The sequence below is a fragment of the Podarcis pityusensis genome, assembly GCF_964106645.2.
Source record: "Podarcis pityusensis genome assembly, chromosome: Z".
NCBI lineage: Eukaryota > Metazoa > Chordata > Lepidosauria > Squamata > Lacertidae > Podarcis > Podarcis pityusensis.
The window spans coordinates 17873043-17893924 of NC_138044.1; the positions used below are offsets into that span (position 1 = coordinate 17873043).

General features: G+C 46.2%; 1 protein-coding gene across 7 annotated transcripts in view; it reads left to right on the top strand.

The window, feature by feature from the left end:
• Positions 1-20297, top strand: part of RXRA (retinoid X receptor alpha) — a 129240-nt gene extending 108943 nt beyond the window's left edge. For 6 of the 7 annotated variants that reach the window (XM_080989861.1, XM_080989862.1, XM_080989864.1 and 3 more), the window contains 6 exons: positions 2557-2726; positions 5314-5443; positions 9926-10058; positions 11095-11186; positions 13485-13590; positions 14969-20297. In XM_080989861.1, the coding sequence (XP_080845987.1) occupies positions 2557-2726; positions 5314-5443; positions 9926-10058; positions 11095-11186; positions 13485-13590; positions 14969-15116 (779 nt within the window). In that variant the 3' untranslated portion in view covers positions 15117-20297. The remainder of the gene's footprint in view (positions 1-2556; positions 2727-5313; positions 5444-9925; positions 10059-11094; positions 11187-13484; positions 13591-14968) is intronic. The other variant, XR_013981403.1, reaches the window with a different exon arrangement.
• The last annotated feature ends 585 nt before the right edge of the window (positions 20298-20882 follow it).

Sequence of the window (20882 nt, forward strand, 5' to 3'; positions counted from 1 at the left end):
ATTGGAAATCCTGGAAGCATTTTTCTATACGTAGAAGCCCAGCTCTGGTTGGGAAGGAGTGACAGACAGGAGTCAGGAACATCTGGGGGCAGTGCCATTGCAGAGAGAGCTTTGAGGGGTGAAAGGCAAGTTTCTTTTGTAACTCTGAAGGGTCAATGCTGTTCCTCCACACCTCCCCACTTTCCAGGTTTTGCACGCAGCATTTGAAGAAAAAAGAAGCAGATTGCTTACTTATTTCCTAAAATTTATACTTCTTTGATTGCAGCAGCAGCAGCAGCAACAACAACCCTCAACATGGTTCACAAGAAGAATAAAACAATCAAATGATTAGTGGGGGAGAGAATTGAATAGTTCAAAAAAATAAAACTAGCAATAGACTAAAACACAGCCAGCTATCTGGACGCACCTGTCTAAATCAGAATGTTTTTAGCAGGTGCTGGAAAGAATACAGTGAAGGCACCTGCCTGAGGTCAAGAATCAGGGAGTTTCAAAGTGTATTGGTGCTGCCACACTAAAATATCAAGTTCTTAAAGATGCAGAATGTGTATTCTGCGGTGCCTGTTAGTGCAAGTTCCACCAGTTGCATTGTTCCAGTCTGGTGTCCTAAGACCTATCTAAAATTTTATTTATTTACTGAATTTATAACCCACCTTTTCCTCCAAGGAGCTCCAGGGTGGTGCACCTGGTTCTTCCCCTTTCCTCAATTAATCCTCACAACAACCCTGTGAGGTAGGAGAGGCGGAGAGGCAGTAAATGGCCCAACGTCACTCAGTGAGTATTTTGGCCAAGCGGGGATTTGAACCCTGGTCTCTCCCAGGTCCTAGCCTGACACTGGCTGGGTAACCACCCTGGTTCTCCAGTTTGCATATGGTAGAAAAAAGAATCATATATTGATAAAATGCATATGGTGTTAAGCAAGTGGGCAAATATTGGCATAATTTCCTTTGAAGGCCTGGGGGCATGGAAGGGCCTACCTAGAGTGGGTTTCCCCAGTGTGGTGCCTTCAATATACTGTTGGGACCTCAACCCCCATCACCCTTCACATGTTGAGCATGAGGGGAGTCCAACAACATATGAAAGGCATCGTGTTGGAGAAAATTTTCCTAGAGCTTAGGCCTCATGGTCTTTTTTTTTTTTTAATAATATTTATTGAATTTTTTTTGAATTACAGAGAAAAAACAAACCAGGATCAGGACGGTGGAAAGTTACTTTACTTTAAACTCACTTCTGCAGGTTTAAACAGTCCAAAAAAAAGATCCCCCTTCTTCTCCTGCTGCCGAAGGGGGGTTCGACAATTTTAAATGATGAAAGCCAATCCTTTAGAAGCGATTTTCTAAGCTCTAGTTTACGTTGTCTTTGCTTTATTCTGTCTACAAAGAAACGGAAGGCTGACTTCCTGTTTAGACCTTCCCGTTTCAGTACCAAATTGAAGTAAATCTTTAAGTCCAATTCCTTTCTGCTCGCAAGTCCTTATTTAAAGTCCAATTGTTCAAAGTTTAAGTACTCACGGGTGCTTATTTTAGAAGCCAAATTGTCCCAGGAAAAAGGCAGCGCTCTCCGGCAACGGCTATGCGGCTTCGCTCCACGGAAATAGCAGTTGACTCACAGCACCGCGCCACTTCCCCCTCTTCACTTCGGAGCCCGTTAGTGGGTTCCTTTGCGGGTTGGGGGGCGCGCTAAGGGTGCCCGCCGAGTCCCACAGTCACAGGCTTCATCCGCCTGTGATTTTTAACAGGGTCCCTGCTTTGCCGTAGCGGAAAGGACCCGTTTCACGCAGAGCTAGTCCCTCCAGTTCAGAGGGAGTCCGCCATTGCCGATGGCGCCACCCCGGAAGTCTCTAGGCCTCATGGTCTTAACAAGCTGGAGGACTTCCCGAACCCATCTCACTTCTGTCAGCGATTGTGCTGCAATTGGTGCAGAATTCTCCAGTGCAATTGCTAGTAGCAATTGCTGACAGGAGTGAGACCCTGTCAGCATATAACACCTGTTTTCAGAGATCTGCACTGGTTGTCGATTTGCTACTGGGCCAACTTCAAGGTGTTACTTTAAGTAGATGAAGTCCGTGGCAACTTGGGATCAGTATAACTGCAAGATCGCAGAGCTGGCACTGTTACAGGTGTCAAATGAGACCCATTCCACATTTGTAATAACTCCATATTTTAGTGTGGCGGCAGTTATACTCTGGAACTCCCTGCCTCCTGACTCCACCAGCCAGGCAACCTTTGTTGTATTCAGGGCCTGCTAAAAACATTTTCTTTTAGGCAAGCCTACCTAGATAATTGGAAAATTGATGCCAGTTTTAATCTGTTCTTAGTTTATTGTTGTTTTAATTCTTCAAAAGTCTTAAAATGCCATAGTGGTTGACCGTTTTATTGTTTTGTAAACCGCTTTGAGGGATTTTTGATATATATTTTTAAGTGCATAAACTTTATGACATGAATAAATAATAAAGGAACGAACAAATGCTTTTCTTGCTGGACTCCACCCACTGATCCATTTTCCTCCATATTTTTTCCTTCTTTTCTTCCTTTGTTGGCTCCACCCCCCTCCCCGCAGCTGTCCAAGAGGAGAGGCAGCGTGGGAAGGACCGCAATGAGAATGAGGTCGAATCCACGAGCAGCGCTAATGAGGACATGCCTGTGGAGAAGATTCTAGAAGCCGAACTTGCCGTTGAGCCAAAGACAGAGACATACATTGAGGCGAACATGGGCTTGAACCCCAATTCGGTAAGGAAAAGCACACCCCCATAGCTCTTTCCTTCTAGGCAAACTTTTTAAAAATGCAGTTAAGTCACCTTAAATCTGGTGTGGGGAATCTTTGGCCCTCCAGATGCTCATAGAATTGTAGAGTTGGCAGGGACCCAAAGGGTCATGTATTCCAACCCCCCTGCAATGGTCCAATCACTGTTGATCTACAGCTCCCATCAGGCCCCAGCAAGCATGGCTGATGGCTAGGGATGATGGGAGTTGTGCTTCTGGAATATCTGGAGGGCCACAAATGCTCCGACAGATACCAAGACTAGAAGATGGCTCCACCAGCATCCGTTGGGCATGATAGTTATATACAAAGCCAGACTAAGAACATAAGCAGAGACTGCTGGATCAGGCAAAAGGGGGTCCATCTAGTCCAGCCAGCCAGATGCCTGTGGAAAACCACCAAGCAGGATTTGAGCGTGAGAACAGCTCTTCCCCCTCCTATAGTTTCTATCAATTGGTATTCAGAAACATTGCTACCGTGGAGGCAGAGCACAGCCAACATGGCCAGAAGCCATTGAGAGCCCTACCAGCCTCCATGGTCACCAGACACCTCAAACATCCCATTTGCAGCCCTTGTGAACCTTGATGTGTTGGGGTTCCTAATCCCCTGGAAAGTCTCTGAATGAAAAGAGAGCCCACACAGCTCATGTTTCCTTGAAAGGAGATGAGGAAAGCCGGTCTTTGGTTACCCCCAGCACCTGGGAGGCAGCAGTTATCAAGATTAAAAATACTTAGGGGAGGGGATGTAATGAGCATCACTGCAAGCTTGTGGAGAGGGGTCTGGGGAGGCAAAATAAATAGCTGCTTCTGGTCCCAGCCTGCTTTTAGCAAATTGAATATGGCTTCCTGCATAATTCAGCATGTGTGGTCACAGTCTACGAAGATGCAGGCAGCATCTGTAAGTGGAGGTAGGAGACTCCTTGAAAGGTACCTAGAAGCACCTCCTGTTGCAGATCAGTGCTTGTGCGCGAGGAAGATCAAATGCCTGGGTGAGGGAGAAATATCTCTTTCTTCCACCACCACCACCAGGATTACCACAACTGGGGGGGGGGGAATTGGGAGGGTTTTGAGGAGCAAAGAATGGAACACATGAATATAGTTATATGACATATGTTACCTAACAACCCCCACCAGCTCCCAAAACAGGTATCAGGTTGTCCATTGATATGAATGATTCTTCCAGCTTACCAATGCCAGGATGCTCGTGTTTTTTGAACGGCCGCTGACAAATATTTAATTATCACTTTGCTTTATTGCTTTTATTGTCTTTATTTTATTTATTGCACTTACATCCCAACTTTTCCCACAAGGAGCTCAAGGTGAGATGTACACATTTCTCCCCATTTAATCCCCACAACAGCCCTGTGAGGTGGGTTAGGCTAAGAGGCAGCAGCTGCCCCCGAGGTCACACGCTGTGAGCTTCACTGCCAAAGGGGGGTTTGAACTTCACCAAGCTATCAAATGTCCAGCATATAATGTCCCCGGGGCAGTACAAAACAAACTGTTTTGTACTGTTTGTTTTTAATCCACCACAGATGGTCATTTCCAGGAAAGAAATAGATATAGTCCAAGCCACAATGTTTAGGACAGCCATTTCCATTTTGCATTGGAAAATTTAAGAGGGAGAAAACTGATTTATTTATTTTTTATGTAAGGTGACAAAGTGGGCATATGGAGTGTCCTTGAACTTCTTGAAGGTCTTTGCCCACCTTCGCATCTAACCACAGTGCAGGTCATGCAAACCTCTCCATTCAGTTTGTGTTGCCTGTTGCTTGTGGGCCTCCCTGGACACCCTGCCCCCGTCCTCACCAGGAGATCCCAAGCCTTGGATTCCTTCGGTTTATACATAGCCCCAGATGGGATCCTGGCTACTGAAAGATGATTCTTGTAACAGAAACCACCCCCCCCCCCTTTGGCAGGCATTTGCAAAGGAGAGTTTTGGGTCACTGCATTCCTTCTGGGTGTGGCCCCAGAGTTCCTTTTCCAGAGGGATCATTTGCCAGGGGTGTCCTTTCACCTTGTCTGCATCATTCCCGCTTCATGGAAGGGGGTGGGGAGGAGAAAGGCTGTAGCCAAGTGGCAGAGCACTTGCTTGGCATGCAGAAGGCCCCTATTTCAATCTCTGGCATCTCCAGGTAGGGCTGGAAGGAAAAACCCTGTACTTTAAACCCTGGAGAGCTTCTGCCAGTTAACAATACTGAGCTAGACGGTTTGGGGTTTCAGGCAGGCCCAGCCCCGATTGAAGATGCCAGGGACTGAACCTAGGAACATAAGAAGCTTCCTTGTACCAAATCAGAAAATGGTCCATCTAGCAGAGTGTTGCCAACACTGACCGGCAGCAGCTGTCTAGGATATCAACCAGGGGAGCTCTTGAGAGTTTCTGATAGGGAAATATTCCTTGCCCTAATCAGAGATGCCAGCAGGTATCAAGCTTGACACTTTCTGCACGCAAGGCAGATGCTCTAACCACTGAGCTGCAGCCCTTACCACAGTCTGCCCTTCTTTTCCATTCCTTTGTCCCACTCTTGACGCCTCACAGCTTCTCTGTTCTTTGCAGCCCAATGACCCGGTCACCAACATCTGCCAAGCGGCAGACAAGCAACTTTTTACATTGGTGGAATGGGCCAAAAGGATCCCACACTTCTCAGAACTGCCGCTAGATGACCAAGTGATCTTGCTCAGGGCTGGTGAGTACAAGGCACCCTCGATGGGGAGGGGGTGGTGCAGAAGGAGCAGGGCAACCTATTGCTTTAAATAAATGGTTATGAAAGTGGGCGATAGAGCCCCCTCGCGGGATGCTAAGAGGCAAGTGGGTGGCAGGGGTGGGGGGGTGTTGTGATGATTTAAGACCCCCGCTAATTGACTTTCAACCATGTGGAAGAATTGAAGCCTGTTTCAGATTAAGTAAAGAAATACTACAGGTGTTACGAATTCGTGAGCAGGATTTGAATTATGAGCAATAGAAGGAATTAGAGATTATTGTATTGTTGGTATAAGAGAGAGAATATAGGGTGCAGCAAGGGGGAGAAATTTTAAAAAGCACCATGGAAAACGGGGTGGGAATTCAACAAAAGAAAAGAAAAAAATATTATGCATCGGAGTGCATGTGTGATTTTTTTTGGAAATTTAATAAAATGTAACTGTTTTAAAAATGACTTTCAACCAGATATTGGGGAGGTGGTATCCCATTATCAGTATCAGGCCCACCTTTCACATTAAGACTTTACCTCCAATGGTGAAGGAGTTACTAAATGTGGCATCTAAGACTTTTGCTAAATGACTGTCAGACTTTGAAAAGCTGGTATCACTGGATCAAGTCAGTCAGTTTTGTTACATTCATTCAGCTAAATAGTTTTAATTGAATTTTGAACAAATTTGCAACTGGTTAATACTGTTTTGAATTTTGTTGTGTTATAATCCTGCAAACTGCTCTTCTGAATAATGCTTTTTGCAGGGTAAGTTTTTGCAGGGAAATGAGTTTCTGGATCCAAGGTACCAGTGGCCTGAAAAAGTTTGGGAACCACTGCTCTAAAGCCACCAGTGTTGTGTCTTGCAGGTCATTTGTAAGATTCATGGTGCATTTTCTGCCTTTGTTTTCTAAGAAAATTCTGTCCTGCTTGCAGCTCAAGTACCTCAAGGTGGCTAATGCATCAACATGTTTGCTTCCTTGTTGCCCCATCCTTCAGCAAAAGGTGCCAGGGTGGATTACAGCATTTAAAACAATATTTAAAAAAATACAGAAAAAATTATTTATAAAAGTTAAAGACAGGCTCCAGCAGATTGAGCAGACGAGACCAATAGTGAGTCCAACAGTCAAGAAGGTGGTTTCTGCATGTGCTCTAGAGGGAAGAGAGTGGCAGATGGGGCTTCCCAACCTGGGAAGGGAGCCCATGTAGGAGAGAAGGAAAACTCTGATCCTAAACCTCCACTGCCTTGTGGAGCACTTTCAGGAAATGTAAACCCCTACACAAGTCTGGAGTGGAGTCCCTAAGGCGGTTGTATTGCACCTTGTACGCCTCCTTTGGGCAACTCCTGCAGCCAAGTTGGTGCCAAATGTATTGCTCTGCTTTCCTTTGAACCACATCAGTGAGAGTGGGGTCATGTCATGTGGGCAGCCCAGGACCTCCATACACACTGCCCAGGCTTGTGCCCCGGAGAGGCCACTTTGGTCCTGCTAATGCAGCAGTTTGGCTTCACCCCTGGAGGCACACTCCCTAGTCTCTTGACCCAATCCTACCATGCTGACATCTCATAAAATATCAGCAGTATGTATGCAATGAAACACTATTTAAAAACATTACTAATATAATATTATTAGGACTGGCTAATCAGGCTCCTGGCCAAGAATCCCGGGAACTGTAGTTTGTGAAGGTTGCTGAGTTGTTAAAAGAGCCCCTTCACTTCCCAGAGCTACAGTTCCCAGAGTTCCCTGCAAAGAGGGATGGGTTGTTAAGCCGCTTTGGGAATTGTAGCTCCAGGAGGAAGAACAGGGACAAACTGCATCTCCCAGAATTATTTCGGGGGGAAGCCATGACTGTTTGAAGCAGTATCATAATGCTTTAAAAGATATCAATATTTAAAATATATTTAAAAGAATCAGTTGTAGAGGGCCAACTAGTCTAACCCCCTGCATTGCAGGATTTACAGCTAAAGAATTTCTGAGAGATTGCCAGCATGTGCTTTGAAAGCGTCCCAAGTTATCCTTGGAGCACCATTCCATCTGTTTGGGTCTACTGTCAGTAGGGCTAACATTGCATACAATCCGGTGTTGTGTAACATGCATCTCTATACAGTGGACGCTTAGGTTGCGAATGTGATCCATGCGGGATAAACATTTGCAACCCGCAGTGCCTGCAACCCGCAGCGGCGCATCTGTGCACTTGCAGGTTGCGACTCGGCGCTTCTGCACATGCGCAAAGCACGATTTAGCGCTTCTGCACATGCACAACCGCCGAAACCTGGAAGGAACCCGTTCTGGTACTTCCAGGTTTCGGCAGTCCGTAACCTGAAAAAACAGACTCTGAAGTGTCTGTAACCTGAGGTATGACTGTATACACAGAGCAGCAGGACAAACACAGTTCAGGGAGTTCGGTCTATTTAGCATGGGGAAGAGGAGAATGAGAGGAGATATGATAGCCGTCTTCAAATATCTAAAGGGCTGTCACATGGAAGATGGAGCAAGCTTGTTTTCAGCTTCTCCAAAGGGCAGAACTCGAACCAATGGATTCAAATTGCAAGAAAGGAGATTCCGACTAAACATCAGGAAGAACTTTCTGACAGTAAGAGCTTTTAGACTCTGGAACGGACTCCCTCGGAAGATGGTGGGCTCTCCTTCATTGGTGGTTTTTAAGCAGAGTCTGGGTGGTCATCTGCCCTGAATTCTTTAGTTGAAATTCTTGCATTGCAGGGAAATGGACCACATGACCCTTGGGATCATTTCCAACCCTACGAGTCTGATTTTTTTTGGTCCAGAATCCCTTGCAACACAGAGACCCCCAAACCTTCAGTGGCCACCCAGCTTGTCGAGAAGGGAAGCATTTCATTACGGACTTGCTTGATCACCAGAGTGGGAGTGGGATGGTGTACCACTGGAGGCAAAATGCTGACTTGGCGAGCTGGTGTGAGCTCATCGGTTGCACCCAAGTGGAACCTGCCAGTGTCTTTATCAGGAAAGGCCTCAGCTGACCCCCTCAAAGTCTTTCAAACAAATGGCTTTATGTATTATTGAGTGGCCTGCGGAGAGCACCTGCCCATGAAATATTGACGTGTTAAAACCTAGCTAAAAGAGGTGGCTGGTGTCACGTGTGCCTCTAGCACGAACGGAATTCAGTATGGCTCATGGCTTCAGGGGGCATCCCCTGTGCTAGCTGCACGGAGGGCAAAGCCCTGATCTAGGCCACATTCACGCCATACGTTTGAAGCACTAAGATACATGTAATTTGCAACTTACGCTGATTTAACTTGTGTGCATTCAGCTTTACTCACCTGGCAAAAAAGTAAAAAATATTAATAATAGAAAGGGGGCACCCGATGTGTTTTGATTATACAGTGGAACCTCGGGTTGCGGACATAATCCGTGACGGAGGCACGTCCACAACCCACAGCGTTCGCATCCTGAAGCGCTGCATCTGCGCAGGCACGATTTGGCGCTTCTGCACATGCGTGAAGCATGATTTAGCGCTTCTGTGCATGTGTGAGCGGCGAAACCAGGAAGTAACCTGTTCCAGTACTTCTGGGTTTCCCATGGTCCGCAACCTGAAAACACATAACCTGAAGCGTCCGTAACATGAGGTATGACTGCATGTGATTTTGGCGTTACATGCCTGTCCCACTTTCAGCAGGTGGATAGGGCTCTGTTAATAACTCTCAGTACTCTTAAGAAACTGCAGCTTCCAGAAATTTTTTGGGGAAGCCATTTAAAGTAGTATCAAAGTTCTTTAAATGTATGGTGTTGATGTGGCCTTAAATGGGACAATGGGACAATAACTAGTGAGGTTTTGAGAGATGATTATTCTTCCTGGTCAGCATCTATTTGTTTTCCAGAAATCAGTAGGATAGCATTAACTCATCCATAAGAATCAAGAGAAGTTTTGCTAAAATTTTAATTGTTTTAAATTCTCCTGTAAAACCATCCCATCCTGGAGCCATATTGCAGGTGTTGGGAATCTTTTACCCTCCAGATATCTCAATGCCCATCATCATCCCTGGTCACACTTGCTGGGCCTAATGGGATTTGTAGTTCAGCAAAAGTTCCACACACCTGTCGTAATGGGTTGTATTTAATGTTAGTCATAGTCAGAGCGGATCCACTGAAATTCATGGACAAGGCTACCTTGGGTCCATGGATTTCAGTGGTCTGCTCTGATTAGGACTAACGCTTGGATACAGCCTCATAGTTTTTAAGTTGTCTGGTGGACTCTACTTCTTTGGAGGTTTTTAAGCAGAGGTTGGATGGCTACCTGTTAGGGATTCTTTATTTGGGATTAGTGCACTACAGCAGGTTGGACCCTTCGGGATCCCTTCCAACTCTGCAATTCTGTTATTCTAAGCATCACCACTTTACTCAGATTGTATCTCTAAAAAGGGGCCGAAAGGTTTTTGGACAAAGTTTTATCTCGTGATCTGTTCTAGTAGACTTCACAGCCTCCTCTCCATTTATTTCACTGCAGGTTGGAATGAGTTGCTCATTGCCTCCTTCTCACACCGGTCCATAGCTGTGAAAGATGGGATCCTCCTTGCCACAGGTCTCCACGTCCATCGGAACAGTGCTCACAGTGCAGGCGTTGGTGCCATCTTTGACAGGTGAGAGAAAACTGTTTGGAGATCAGGAAGGGTGAGGATTCGGGGCCATGGGGGGTGGGGAAGGTGAATAAGGGATCACAGCTTCAGTTTTGATTACTTCACTCTTCTTCTTTTCTCTACCCACCCCCAAATTGAATCAATTGCTCTTCAAACCAAAACCAAGCTAGGGTTGCTGGCTTGTATCCAGATTAGTGTTAAGTCCTGTGTTCTGTTAGAGCAAGGATTTCTGCTAGTGCAATGGAAATTCTAAGTCTGTTCTGGGGTTCTCCCAACCTTCCAGAGCAGAACTGGGTGGGGGGGGTGCATGCAGGGAGAGGAGAGGGAATTGGGTGGAGGGTGCATGCAGGGAGAGGAGTGGGAGGGAAAGTTCTGTTGTGCAAGTGCCAATATTAACTGAACAAGGTTGTTGGATGCTGTGCTGTGTTTAAGACGAATATTATTTTAAGAGAAATTGTATGCCACTTCCTCAACAGGAAGCCTCTAAGCAGTTTGCAAAAGGACAGAATCTGAAGGATTTGTAAACCACCACCATTTGAAAATATTATACAAAGAAAGGAAACATTGGGTCCGTCTTTAAAACTAGCATGAACAATAGCCAACAATGTAACCCTGAAGATGCCTGGCTGACTGGGGAAAATAAACTCGCAAGGAGGCACCTGAAAGAACATATTGTTGGCCCCATCCTAATTTCCAAGGGGAATATTTTCCAAAGTGCTGCCACACTGAAAGCTCTGCCCTGAGTGCTCACTGAATTCAGGGTGTGTGGCACCCGTAAGAGGGTCTCCTGCTTGATGACCTAACTGTTTGAGCAGGATGATCTGAGTAAACAGCAGGCTTGAAAATACAAGCGTTTCAAGTCATGCCATTGGCTGCTGAAAGGGAGAATATGAAGAGACTAGTCAAAGGAAGTCTGAGCTAGACTTGGCTTAAAATGCCAAAATTTCAAGGGGGTTGCTGAAAGCAAATAGATGAACACATGCTCAGAAGTCTTTAAAGTGACTGTATTATTATTATTATTATTATTTATTATTTGCAGAGTATTGACAGAACTCGTATCAAAAATGAGAGATATGCAGATGGATAAAACAGAACTGGGGTGTCTCCGAGCCATTGTCCTCTTCAACCCTGGTAGGTTCGGTTGTCCTTGCAGGATAGGGGACCCCTTTTCAATTGAGGTTTCCACTCTGAGTTAGAGGGAGGCTTCGTTTTCATGGGCCACAGGCCGCCCCACTTATCTCAGGGTTGAGGGGTGGGGGAACCCAGAGCAGGGCCTCTGAGGCCAGATCTAAGTGAACAGACTAGTTCCTAGGAGAGAGCAAGAAGGAATACCCTGGGAGCAGGTGCCACAAACCATTGGGGATGCTGACCCCCAAGGAGGAGTGATGGCCCAAGCAAGGAGAGTCAGCGCGGTGTAGTGGTTAGAGTATTGGACTAGATCCTGGGAGACCAGGGTTTGAATCCCCACTCAGCCATGAAGCTTCCTGGGTGACCTTGGGCCAGTCATGCACTCTCAGCCTACCCTAAATCATAGGGTTGTTGTGTGTTTAAGATGAGGAGGAGGAGAACTATGTATGCCACCTTGGGCTTCTTAGAGGAAAGATGGGATATAAATGTAATAACATTACCCAAAAAAAAAAAAAAAAGGAGTAGCTAGCTATTCCTGGTTCCGCAGGCAGAGGCCACGGTCATGGTCATCACCTCGGAAGGAGATGAAAGGGTGAGTTCAGGGCTACGGATTGTGTTCCTGGAGCTGGGCCAAATATCCAGGTTGCCATAGCAAGGTTCCAGAGCAAGCAGCTGAGTTTTACAGCAGGGTGAGGTGGTTGTTGATTGGCGGGGGGAATCCACCTGCTGAGTGCTGCCCTGACCAGCGAAAGGGCCGGTGCCTTCTGCTGCAGACTGTGGCTCCTTTGCAATCATGGGGGTTTCCAGCTGTGCAGATCTCTCCTCTGGGCTCTCCTGAGCCCCCAAGGAATCTGTGGACCAGCCATGAGAGTTCTGGTATCAGAAGTCTCCCCTCAGGGCTCCAGGAACAGGGAGGCTGCTCTGGAGGGGAACCAAATCTGAGTTTAAGAATGCTGATATGGTTCCTCTCTTGACTGCAGTCTGGACACACTGCTTGCTCACTCCTCAGCAAAGGCACTTGAATAAAGGAGAGACAAGATATATTGGTAACACTTTATTGAGGGGGAAACCAGGGTTTCTTTCCAGCACCTCTCAGGTGGGCACCATTGCCATTATAAGAGAACAAAGGAGGCGCTCATGGTGAGTTCCGTCACCTCTTTTTCTGGAAAAACAGCTCTGCGGAAAACTAACAAAAAGTACTGTATCATTTCAGGAGAAAGGAACAGAGAGGTTTTGTCTTTCTTAGTTCAGTCCTTGTACCTGACAAGGAGACATTCAACCAAACATACAGAGGAAAAACTCCCTCAGAACTACGCAGCCGATCAGGGTACACTGTGCCCAGCCTGGTTGCTAAGCAACACCGCCTTGCATCCCCATTAGCTATGATAATTATGATTATAATTTTTATAATTTGAATACTGCCTGTCATCTAAAGACCACAGGGCGGTTCACAACATAGCTGATTTTAACATGAGCAAAGTTAAGGCTTCAGTTGCAAACTAAATGATCCCTGCTGTTGCACTTCCACCAGTGTTGAGCAAGCCAAGTCAAGAAATGTTGACTTGCCGAGGGAAAAATGTTGGTGTTACAACCATCTTTGGAATGTCACTAACATGTTGCTCCTCAGGCCCTCTTAAGCCTCCTGTGGCACAATAGGTCCATATGATGGGCTGTTAACCAGAAGGTTGGTGGTTCAAGCCCACCCAGGGGTGGCTGTGAGCAGTATTCCTGCAGGGGGTTGGTTGAATTAGATGATCCTTAGGGGTCCCTCCTGACTCCATGATTCTTTGATTCCTGTGGGGCACTTCCTTTCAAGACCAGAACACTCACTGGGTTAATCAGACTCCCAAACCTGTATGTATTCATAGTAATTGGATTTGCAAAGTTATAAAATCCACTGAGTGGAGTGGTGCTGCAGGAAATATGCTTTAGGAATAACTTAATCCTCTCAAGCCTGTTTCTGCTTTCCTCCTCCCACTCCCCCTACACAACCTCGAGTTTCAGATTACGACTCTATCCCTGAAATGGATGGTATATCTACTTTCCAAAGCCTGTTAAGAACCGAATTGGTCTTCAGAGCTGAATTCACCTGCTGATTACAAAAAGAAAGTGTCTCCCTTGAAACATGTGTGCCTCTAGTCCTCAGGAAAGCCTTTCCCCAGTTTTAAAATATCCCCTCACTCCTTAAAATGTGCATGCCTCCAGTCCTCAAGATATTCCTTTCCTCAGCTTTAAAATGTGTGTGCTTCTAGCCCTCTACCTTTGCCCAGATTTCAAGGCCTTTCATCTGTCCCACTGCAGACTCAAAAGGGCTTTCCAATCCTGCTGAAGTCGAGGCCCTGCGCGAGAAAGTGTATGCGTCACTTGAGGCCTACTGTAAACAGAAATACCCTGACCAGCCCGGGAGGTGAGTCTTTGAATCTGTGCCTGTCTGAAATCCTGAAGAGCAAATACCACTCAGTGTGGACCGGTGATATGATTCCGTATAAGGCAGATCCCTAGGTTCCTATTTAATTCAGCCTGTTCTTCACAATCATTAGGGCTAGTATGTTCAGGGGAAGGGTGATAGCTCAATGGGAAAATGCTTTGCATTTGGATAGTTTCAGGTTCAGTCATTGGCAGTATTTCCAGGTAGGGTTGCGAAAGACTCCCTGCCTGAAACCCTGGAGATCCACTGCTGCCAGTCAGTGTGGACAATATTGAGCTAGATGGGTCAGCATAAGACACATTCCTCTGGCACAGCAGTAGACATGTGGTCCTAGGAAGCTTTCCTCTTCCAAACTGAAATCCGCCTCCCATCCTTGGGCTTCCTTTATCCCTGCTGTCCTCCGAGTCAGCTCTTTCATGGTTAAAATGCTCCTTGAACATCCATCATCTGGTTTAGTTTAAAAGCGAAACTTTCTAGGTTTTCCTCTGGGGGAGGAAGAGAGTGGCAGGGTTTGATTTGTATTTTCCTGGCTTCCATCTCGGAGGTGTACTTTGCCAACTCAGCATTTGGAGGGGAGGTGGGCGGGGGGGGGATGCAAGCACAAATTCAGGCCTCCCCTCCACTGTTTTCCTTTCCCCCCATTAGTGATTTTGGTTCTGACACACATTGGAAGCCCCAGATTTTGCAAGCGGGGGCTACCAATGGAAAAGAAGTGGGGTGGGGTGGGGGGCTCCCATAAATATTTGTTATGTGGAACTGGTGGTCACAGGTTCAATCCCTTAAGTCAGAATGACATCCGCTCCAACATTTCTCCGATGAAAATAGGGAAGTCCTATTCCATAAAAATAATAATATTATTTTTTTATACCCCACCCATCTGACTGGATTGCCCCAGCCACTTTGGGTGGCTTCCAACACATATAAAAGCATAATAAAACATTAAGCATTAAAATAAACTTCCAGGTGTCTTCTAAAGGTTGCATAGTTACTTACCTCCTTGACATGCAGGCCACATAACTCCATGCCTTCCAACATTAGGAGTGCGCTAAGGAAAAAGGGGACATTCCGGAATCAAACCAGGATGTCTTCTGTAAATGGGGTCTGTCCCTGGAAAACAGGGGCACTTGGAGGATCTGAAACCATGAGAACTAGAATTTTACTTTATTTTCAGGGGAAGGGGCTGTAGCTCAGGGGTAGAGAATCTGCTTCGCATGCAGAAGATCCCAGCTGGAAAGACCCTGGGCCAGAAGCCCTTGAGAGCCACTGCCAGGCAGTGTCAACATTCACATGGCTGTGTTGCTGTGATTGCCTCTTCCCGTGCCCTTAATTGCCATCTGTCTTTCTATTACGTTTCTAGGTTCGCCAAGCTTTTGCTCCGCCTCCCTGCCCTCCGGTCCATTGGCCTCAAATGCCTGGAGCACCTCTTCTTCTTCAAGCTAATAGGGGACACTCCCATCGACACCTTCCTGATGGAGATGCTGGAGGCTCCCCACCAAATGACTTAAAGAAAGCAGACGGGGTTGGTCCCATTTCTTCTCCTGCCCGGCGGGCTCGCCGATGCCACCACCACCACGCCTCCCCTTCTACTGCCAACGTGTGCCCCCGTTTCTTCCTGGCATGTGCGAGAGGCAGCCTACCATCTTCCTTCTGTGACACCGTTGACTCAACCCTTCAGCCGTTTCTCACGCTCTCTCTGTGCATCTCGGGGATCTGACAATAGCCGTTTGCTGTCCCTCTCACAGGTGCAGAGGCAAAAATGGCTGTTGTTGATTTTTTTGAATGTGCGAAAATGCACCCTGCCCCCACCGCTGTTCACTTTCCTCCTCCTCCACCACCACCACTGTTTCCACAGGCCTAGGTGGATTTCATAGCAAGCTGTAAATCTGAGCCCACCCCCTGCCTCGCACAAACTTATCTGCCTCACGTGTGTGGTTTTGGTTGTCAGCTCCCCCAACACACAAACACACACACACTTGTTGCCGTGTGTGGGAATTTAATTTGCTTCGTTGCAGACGGACATTTTGGAGAATGGAAGCCTTTGCAGGGGTTGGGGTCCCTTCCAACCCCACAAATCCTATTTGTTGTTTTACCTGCCTCCAAGCTGCAACGAAAGAAAGCAAAAAATTGCTCTCTTAGCATCTCAAAAGGGAAATGGGGTCCAGGTTTTCTAGCACTGGGCTGGGTGGGCTTTGCACCAGTGACTCAGGTGGGAAGACATGTTCTAAGAATTAAGGAACAGGGTGCCCACTTTGTGCATGTGCTCAGCCCAGCGGTTTGTAAGCAGCACCAGAACCAAGGTCACAAGAACTTTCTCATAAAACCCCACTTCTCATCACCACACCTTTCCGGTGTCCTAATTCAGAAGGGTGATACTTTCAGTTCTTAAGACCTCCAGGTGTCAAAAACTCTTGTCAGTTTGCTGCAAATTTGGTGGATATTTTTTTTTAAGAGAGCAAGTTTCTAGTCCTTACAGTTTCAAATCCAATTGCCTGTCTGCGGATCCAGAGCTACCTTTTGCCCGACCTTGTTCTGAAGCCATCTGTAAATTGTGTGGGAAGGGTTATGGATTTGGGCTGTACAGCACAGGTCATTCTTGTTCTGCGCATGGCGTGTGTGTGTGTGTGGCCATTTTCTTTGCTTTTCGTCCAAAGATGACTTTCTCTTGGTAACTGAGTGAGCCGCTCAAACTGCAAAACCAGCCGAAATGCACAAAGGCTGCTTTAAAGCTGTGGCAGTCAATGCTGCAAGTCCTCTAAGCACTTTCCCCTTGTCTGTTTTCAGTGGGATTCCCCCACCCAACTCCCTTAAAAAACAACACTCACCTCTGTTAATATCAGCACTCTCTGTTGCCGTTTTTTAAAACTGGCCTTGATAACCCAGCAGTGTTCCAAGTGCATCAAGCAATCCCTGGCAGGCAGTCAGGCAGACACTGAACCCTAGGTGGGCAATTTTAATAACAACACCAAGTCCTTAGGGTTTCAAACACCTGCTTGGAATCGTGTCTCAGGGAACGGGATGCTGGACTAGATTTCCAGCAATTTTGTAGAGGGAAGTGGCAATTAATTAGCAAGTTTGGTCCAGGCCAAGAGTGAAGTGTGTAGATGGCTCAGACCCAGGAGGTTCCCTGAGATGCTCATTTGCATATATATATATATATATACGCCTTGCATGTTCTATAAATATTCTGCAACACTCAGCAGGCCCTGTTGCCACTTTAAGCTGGCCCTTAAATAGATGCCTTCTGATATCACTGCATCCTGATTATTCTTTTCCTCTTCTTCACCAAATCCTTTCTCGTTCTCTCTCCCTGCTTTCCTTTACGCCCTTGGCACCCATTCTCCCATCCATCCTTCCATGCTCCCAAGAGTCTGCCCTAGGATTTCAGAAGACCTATTTGCAAAGCCACCACTCCCCCCCCCCACCAGCCGAAAAATGTGGCTGATTGCAGCAGGCAAGATGGGAGGGGAGAAGATCCTTGGAAATGCCACCTCAACCAATTTCCCCTCTGGAAACCCTTTGCCAACAAAACACTCATTCCAGAGGGTATCAAATAGAAAAGAAATGTGTTCCTTGGAACACAATATCATTCAGTTCCCTTGAGGTCTTGGTAGCTGACTGCCTTCCTTTCCTGCTCTGTCTTGCGAGCTCAGTCATTGAGCCAGAGCAACATCCTTTAACACCTGCCCTCTGATTTGCTTTGTGGCAGCTGAATTTCAGGGTCAGGTCTGAAGAACCCAATGTCCAAACTCTTTGAGAGCAAAATAAGAAAAAGAGGGACACTTCATTTGGAGTTCTAAGCCTCCAACATTCATTTAAGAGTTTTATTTTGGCTCAGGGTATTTGTGAGAATCTTTCCACTGCATCCGGTTTGGTCTTTGCTATTCACTGGAGTGTATTAGGGTATGCCTTCCCTGATCCAGCTCTGTTTGTGAGTACCAATGATGAATATTGTGCCAGAATGATGTGGCTTTGTGCGTACCCTTCCAGTTTTAAAAGCACTGGGAGCCATAGGGCAGTTTCTGATTCTTCAAGCAATCTGCACCAGAAGGCCACTTGCATCTTACAGTTTGGGGCCACCACCTGCATTTTCAATCATGGCAGAGGTCATGCCCAAAGCCCTGCAGAGGTTGACCCCTGCAGCCTTGAATCAATGGACTTTAGTGTGCTTGTTCACACATTACCTGCATTCAGCATACAAGCTGTATGAGTGTCCCTGTGTGAAAGAGTGCGTAGTTTGTTGGTCTGTTCAGCTCAACTGCTGCATAAACATACTGTACACTCACTAAACTCTGCGTGTGAATAATGTTACCAGTGTATTGCTCTGTATGCAGAGTCGTATCTATCAGCACCAGGGTTTCTGCTCAGGCAACAAGACTTCACCCCCACTCTCCCCAGATGCGCTTCAGGAGGTAGGGGGGACCCCCTAAAACAGATTTAGCGACACAAAGGGGGGAGGAGAGTGGGAAAAGCCCCATTACACGGGTGAAAATTCTTGCACCAATGGGACAGGTTACTCAGCGCAACTTTGGAAACAGCCCAGAGATTGTGCACTTGTAGAACATTACGTGCAGACATCCCTGATGACTCCTTTGTTTGCATTTGCCTTCACTGTTTGGGGCTTTTATGAGGTTCTCCTAGCATAATAACGGGACCCTACAGGTGACCCACCTTTCTCACCTGTGTCATTTCGTATTAGCTAGGGATTTCGCCATATGTCAAAGTCATCTGTAAGGAGTCAGAAATCATTGCCAGTGAGGTAATACTTGATTTCTAAAGGAAAATGTTATAATGGAAGACCATAATAAAGAGCCTTTGGAGACATTAATCAGATGGCATCCACTGATGCCCAGGTCAACACTACTTTTCACTCCCACCTGAATGGGGAGGGGTGAGGTTCACTTACCCAGAAGCATCCATCTTTAAATTAGACCGTGCCTTCCTTGAAGTGATGGGCTACTGGTGTGAAGTGGATGGTTCCAAGCAACAGAGGGAACGGTTTCATTAAGCATCACTGTGTCCCATAGACTTCTGCAGTATCGGACTTGCAGGAGATGGCCAGGGGTTGTCTTCTCTAGTTAAGTTCTACCCAGCATAGGCCCATTAGTTTCAGTGGGTCAGCCCTGAGTTGGTCTGTGATTGCATACAGCCCTGCCCTCCTAGAGCAGTGGTTCCTAAACTTGGGGGGGGGGGGTCCTGCCCCCTGGGTTCCATTAACTCATCCCCAGTGAGTAAAGCATTATTCAGAATAGCGGTTTGCACAACTCACAAAGTAAGGTAATAAAAGACTAAAATTCAAAACAATAGCAATTAGTTGCAGATTTATTAAATATATATGCAAAAGTGAATATGTGCTCTGATCTAATCTGGCATCTCAATTACACACACACACAGCAAAGAATATTGCATGAGAAATATTTTCTACACATTCTTACTAATGAAAACTTTAAGGGTGAAGGAGATTTATACCATAAAATATTTATATATAAGGACTTACCAAACATGCGCAAACCTTCACCTGCTACAGGTAACTGATTTATAAGAAAAGAAATAACTATTGCCAATAACTGTGACAACTCAGAATCATAAATACAAACAAAACATGACCAAAGGAAATAGCTTTGAAAGCTATAAGAGCAGAAAGTTTTAAATGCGAAGTGAAGAAGGGGTTTCATGCCCTTGGCTTTTAGCATCCTAGGGAGTCTCACAGCAAACGAGAGTGGGGGCAGTACCACCCACGTTTGGAACTGCTGATCCAGAGCATGTGAAAAAAAGCAAAGCCTTCTACACGTTTCTTCTGACAAAAAGCTCCATGCTGTGAAAGGTAGTGGATCTCCCCTTCATTGGAGATATTTAAACAAGAGGTTGGATGGCCACCTGTCTGGGGTTATTTAAGATGGGGTTCCTGCATAATAGGGGGTTGAAGCAGTTGACTCTTGGTCAGGCTTCCTCAACCTCAGTCTGCCAGATGTATTTGGCCAACAACTCCCATGATCCCTAGCTAGCAGGACCATTGGTCAGGGATGATGGGAATTGTAGTCTCAAAACATCTGTAGGGCCGAGGCTGAGGAAGCCTGCTTTGCAAATTCTGTGTGACCTGTTACGGGATATACTCCTGCTTAATAAAGCCCCTTTCCTCATTCCGTCTGCTGGGATCCTTCACTTTGCAGTTCCGGGGGGGGGGGGGAGCCCAAAGTTGCCCTGAACTTATTCTGGTATAGCCACAAACAGAGGGTCTAATATTTCCCTCTGGCTGTGTTCGGTCAGGGCACCTGAGGACACCCCATTTCCCCAGGACAGGTGGACAGGCTGGTGACGTCCCCACGTCTAGAACAAGATTGCATGAATCCTTTTTTTTTTAAGTTGATACATGTGTGTGTTTATGCACGTGTGTTGTGTAGATATATACACTGTATAAATACTCCCCATTCAAATATACATATGTTATACCCACTTCTTAGTGTTACCAATGTGTCCTCAGATCTCTCTTTTTTTTAATGAAACTTTCTTGTATTTTCTTCAAGTTTTTAAAGAAAATTTGCTTTGTGGGAGCAAGTGGGATTTTACGTGGGAACCTCCCTCCCATCCTTCCCTGCCCCGTTCCTGCTGCCACAAAACATGGTGGTCACTAATACTGGATCTTTGAAAAGGGAAGAAAAACATTGCATCTATTTTAAGATGCTTTTTTTTTTAAAGAGGGGGGAGGTCAGCAGCAGCAGCAGCAGCAGCAGCAGCAGCAGCAGGTGTGTTGAACAATAGCTCAATAAGTTCCCATCAGTTAGGGACAATGATGCCTTCGCTAAGGAGTGCATAACTTTTTTTAAAGAAAGAAAAGTTTAGAAAGGATTACAGGGAAAAAAACAAAAACATGAAAATGTTGAAAAAGAGTGAGAGAAGGTGAGCGGAATATCTAAAGCGTCAATAAAGCTAAATATCTATTTTTGTACAGATGTAACTTTATCCCTTGCATATTCCTAGATTATTTGGGGGATTTGTTTTCTTTTTCTGGGGAGCGGGGTGGGGGGAGGAGGCGGTGTGTGTTTCTCTCTCTGCTTTTATAGAATTTGTTCTATGCCTCTTGATTGAACCAGCCACCAACACAGCCCTGTATGGAGGAAAGAGAAAGGGCCTTCTTGAAATGGCTCCGTCCAAAATCTCTTCTCCCTCCCACGCCCAATTTGGAACAAGTGAATTTTGATATAAGAAAAATTATCTAACCCTCCCTGCACCTTGCTACTCTGGGGGGGGGGGGGAAGCAAAATACAAAACATGGC